Source organism: Penaeus monodon, chromosome 9 (assembly GCF_015228065.2).
Source record: "Penaeus monodon isolate SGIC_2016 chromosome 9, NSTDA_Pmon_1, whole genome shotgun sequence".
Lineage (NCBI taxonomy): Eukaryota > Metazoa > Arthropoda > Malacostraca > Decapoda > Penaeidae > Penaeus > Penaeus monodon.
Window position 1 is genome coordinate 9,669,942 of NC_051394.1, and position 4,133 is coordinate 9,674,074.

The 4,133-nt window shown below is 38.6% G+C and overlaps 1 protein-coding gene across 1 annotated transcript; it reads left to right on the top strand.

Moving 5' to 3' along the window:
- Positions 1-621: 621 nt before the first annotated feature.
- Positions 622-3,929, top strand: LOC119576615 (the record flags this gene model as incomplete). The annotated part of the gene is given in 7 exon segments (XM_037924274.1): positions 622-663; positions 849-857; positions 990-1,226; positions 1,612-1,804; positions 3,181-3,327; positions 3,330-3,440; positions 3,443-3,929. Coding segments are annotated over 7 exon segments (1,226 nt in total), but the record flags the coding sequence as incomplete, so codon positions are not given.
- Positions 3,930-4,133: the final 204 nt, after the last annotated feature.

The window sequence follows — 4,133 nt, forward strand, 5'->3', positions numbered from 1 at the left end:
GTGAGGACCCGAGACGTAAAATCAACTCTGCTTACTCTCGTAATCTGAGATACACTATCAGGTACCTCTATGGAGAAAAAAAAAAAAAAAAAAAAAAAAAAAATGCTGTATTTCCAATTTGTGTTTCCAGCTCCTTGGCTTGGCCTACCGACATTTAAGCCTAGTTGCTGTTTCATCTATATCTGTATCCTCTTTTTCTCTTCAGCCTTGATCCTTTTCTTTTATTTTCCTTTCACTGCCCAGGTTTTTATCTTCAGTCTATAGCCAATGTGCAATACACACTCCATGATGGTGATGAAGAGATGGAGTGGAGATATGCATATGAAAGTGCCTCTCTGTGAATTTCTTTGGCTCTGAAGGCATTTAGGTCACTTACACCTGACGGTCTTGTTGGTGGGCTGCACATGTAGGAAGTAGCTGCAGAGAGTGTATTGGTTATGGTTTGACATATTTTCCCATCAACCATGGTTACAATTATTTTATGTTTTACTTCATGACTGCATGAATGTGTAGAGGCAATATTCTCTATTTCTGCTTTGACTGTCTCCCATGCTGATCTTATTAAGGCTGCTGCTTCTTTTTAGAAAGTCAATTTTAGGGGTTGACAGTAAAGAGGGGAAGATGGAGCTGGGTTATTCCACAATAGTGTATGGGAATCTGCAAGCAATAGTCTTAACGGACATATAAAAACTGAAAATGTATTTTCTTCATTTATGTCACTGTATTCATTGTCATCATACCTGATATTGTAAAGTGAATGGCACCACTGCTATCAAATCCACATTTCTATAGTAACTCAAATACAATGTTACTCCCATTCTCTCTATTTTCAATTATGTCAATTGCAGGCTGCAAGGGTACTAATAGCCTCTTTGTGGCGTGGCGTATAATATTCTGATTTATATATAATTCTGTTAGGATAAATTGGTGTTTGCCATCATTGCAAGGGCCTGTGTAGGTGTAAATCCAACATGATTTGGCGTCTTTAGCTAGGCATTTATTTTGGATGGATGAGTGGGTGTTGCGAGAATTTGTTGGCAGACTTCAGACACATCAAAGCTTACCATCAGTCCATCTGGCTTCCAAATGCTCGCTCTTCAGTAGAATTAGAGAGAATCTCTTCAGTTCTTTGCCTTTTAGATGTTGCTAACCTCAGAAAATGGTTTTATTGGCTTCCCTGTTCAATCTGCACTCTTTATATCTTGACATACGCCATTCTCTATTCCGTATTTTGTCCTATCGTCCTCTTTCTCTAATTTCAGCTCTCCGTCTAGCCAATTTTTGCGTTTTTTTTCCTAAAATAATCTTTCTTTCGCGATGTCTGCTGCCAGTATTGATTAAACTGGCTTTTAAATAATGCTAGCATTGAATTTTCCACAGTTTTCGTGTGTTTGTGTTTTTGCTGATGTTTTCTGATAATAATGTTTATTATGGTATCCAGTGTGTTACCATAACTGTCACTGAGATATGCTTCTATGATCTCTCTTCGCTTTATTGAAGTCTCCATCTAGAAAAAAATAACTTAAGGGTGTGTGCACAGAGAAAGCAAGTTTGCCCGCGCGCCAACCCGCGTCAAGAATTAACCATATAAACAAATGTATGCGTGCACAGAGGAAGCAGGTTCGAGCGTGTCCGCGCCGGGAGCCTGCTTTAACCCGCTCACCTGTTTGCTCTGATCATTCTTGCCTGCTTCCCAAAGTGTATGAGAGACAGCCAGTGTGGAATAAATGGAATAAGCATCACGCTAAGAGGAATGTTGTGGATAGGCTGTGGGCTGAAATCAGCCAGGAGTTGAACTGTGAAGGTAAGCAATTTTTATTATAATTATTATTATTATTAATGTTATTATTATTATCATTATTAGTGTGTGTGTGTGTGGTCTTCTGTATGATATTTAATAGTTGCAGGGTAATAAAAGAAAGATGTTTTGTCAAAATTAGTGTAGTAAGTTATAGAGGTCAGTGAAACGAATACTTACAATATATGAACCATTTTATCTCTAGTTTTTTACTGTGGACAGTACAGGAGTAATAAGATTAGTTAGTAGCAAAAACACAACTAGTGAAACTCTGTTATCTTGAACATGGTTTACTGCTTTGTTTTGGTCCTTGTTTACTAAAGGATACTTCAGTAAGAAAGATTTAAAGATTTCCCTAACATTCACAGCTTCGTTTGACGGTCTTCCCTGAGAATACATATGATCATTTTGCTGAAGAGTTGAGACGGCAGTCTCAGTTAGATGATGTTCAACGCCCTCTTTATCTATGATTGTGTTATGCAGAAACACAATACATTTTACAATGCTGTCAACCAAATCAACTTTGGTTTCTACACACTTTGACAGTAAATGCCATTTGCTGTATAAAATGCCAAAAGCACACTCAACAGTCTTCCTACACCTGGATAAACGTTGGTTGAAGGTGTTATCTTCAATAGTCAAAATTACGTCCACCATACGGTTTTAATAGGAAAGGTAAATGTGGATAGATCTCATCCCCCACAAACACATACGGAACTTTGACATTTGTATTTGGTAGGTTAGAAGGTTCAGGCATTTCTCGTTTTCTCTTTGTCAAGACACTGTACACCTCAGAGGCTTGGAGCGTCCCACCATCACTTTGCTTTCCAAAGCCCCCTACATCAACAGCAATGAACTTGTAGTGTGAATCTGCAACACCTTGAAGGGCAATGGAATTTTTTTTTGTAGTTAAAGTACATTGATCCTGAATTTTGGGGACACTGAACACGGATATGTTTTCCATCAACTGAGCCTAAACAGTTAGGGAAATTCCAGATGCTGTAGAAATCTTCAGCGATCAATTTGAAGGACCTTTGTTGTACTGGCATGTGTTTCCATGCGATAACAGTCTCTGCAACAATCTTTTCCCACCGTTGTCACTCCGACCCTAAACGAAAAGGCAAGGGCACGGAACGACGATCCTGTGGCAAGATACCTGCAAATAATATAATAAGCAATGTCAATAAACAAAAATGGATGATAATATAATCATTGTTGTTAGCCTTGGTGCGGCTTGAAAATGTGTATGTATGCATGTGTGTGTGTGCAGTTTGCCAATAGAATACAGTCTTGAAGGATGTATGTATGTAGGCGAATACAGTCTTGAAGGATGTATGTATGTAGTTTTTTTTACCACTTCCTAAATTTTTTTGTCTTTTCAGAGACACTGATAAAGAAAAAATGGAAATATCTTAGAGACCAATTTGCTGTTGAGCTCGGGAAAATTCCACCAGCTCGATCAGGTGATGCCGCAGGTGACACTCCCACATCAAAGTGGCAGTATTTCAAGTTACTGCATTTCCTGAAAAACGCGTGAAAGCAAGAGCTTCAACTGGAAATTTATCAGGTGTGCTAACCAGTGATACTGTTGAAACCTCATTACCAGAATCACCTCAAATAGAATACCAAACGGGTAGCATGGAGCCCCCTTGGCTACAGAGGAAGGTGCGTTAGTCTCCTCATCCCACACTAAAGACGCACCTGAACGCGAAGATGAAGTTATGGAAAAGCAATGGCTCACTTCACCTGCCACCCGTCCGCAGAAAAAGGGAGCTAACAAACGCTCTAAAACTGATGACTTCAACCAGAGCATCCTGGATATTGAACAACAAAAAATTCAGTACTTGAAAGAAAACATAAATCGTAAGCAAGACAAAGATGATGACGAGGATCTGATGTTCTTCAAAAGTTTGTTACCTCATGTCAAAAGAATTCCTCCTGTGCAGAAGCTGACATTTAGAAGCCGCCTACAAGAACTTGTACAACAATTTGCATATCCAGTGCCTGCCATATCTCCCCTTCCAGATACCCATGGTTCCTCTTCCTCAGCTTCTGCTTATACCCCACAGGTGTCTCCTTACTCCTATGCCCACTCACCTATAGTCTCAATTTCATACCACAGATATGACTTTTCAACCTATGTAATACACTAACAGTCTTAGTATTACATATATGTTTGTACTAGGAGAAATGCTTATTTTATGTAATTGTTTTGTTATCAGGACTTATGATATCTGTATCTTTACTTTGTTCATTTTTGTGTTTATCAGTACCATGCAATATAAACTGTAAAATTCAAATAAAAGTGATTTGTTTCCTATACTATCTATGATTA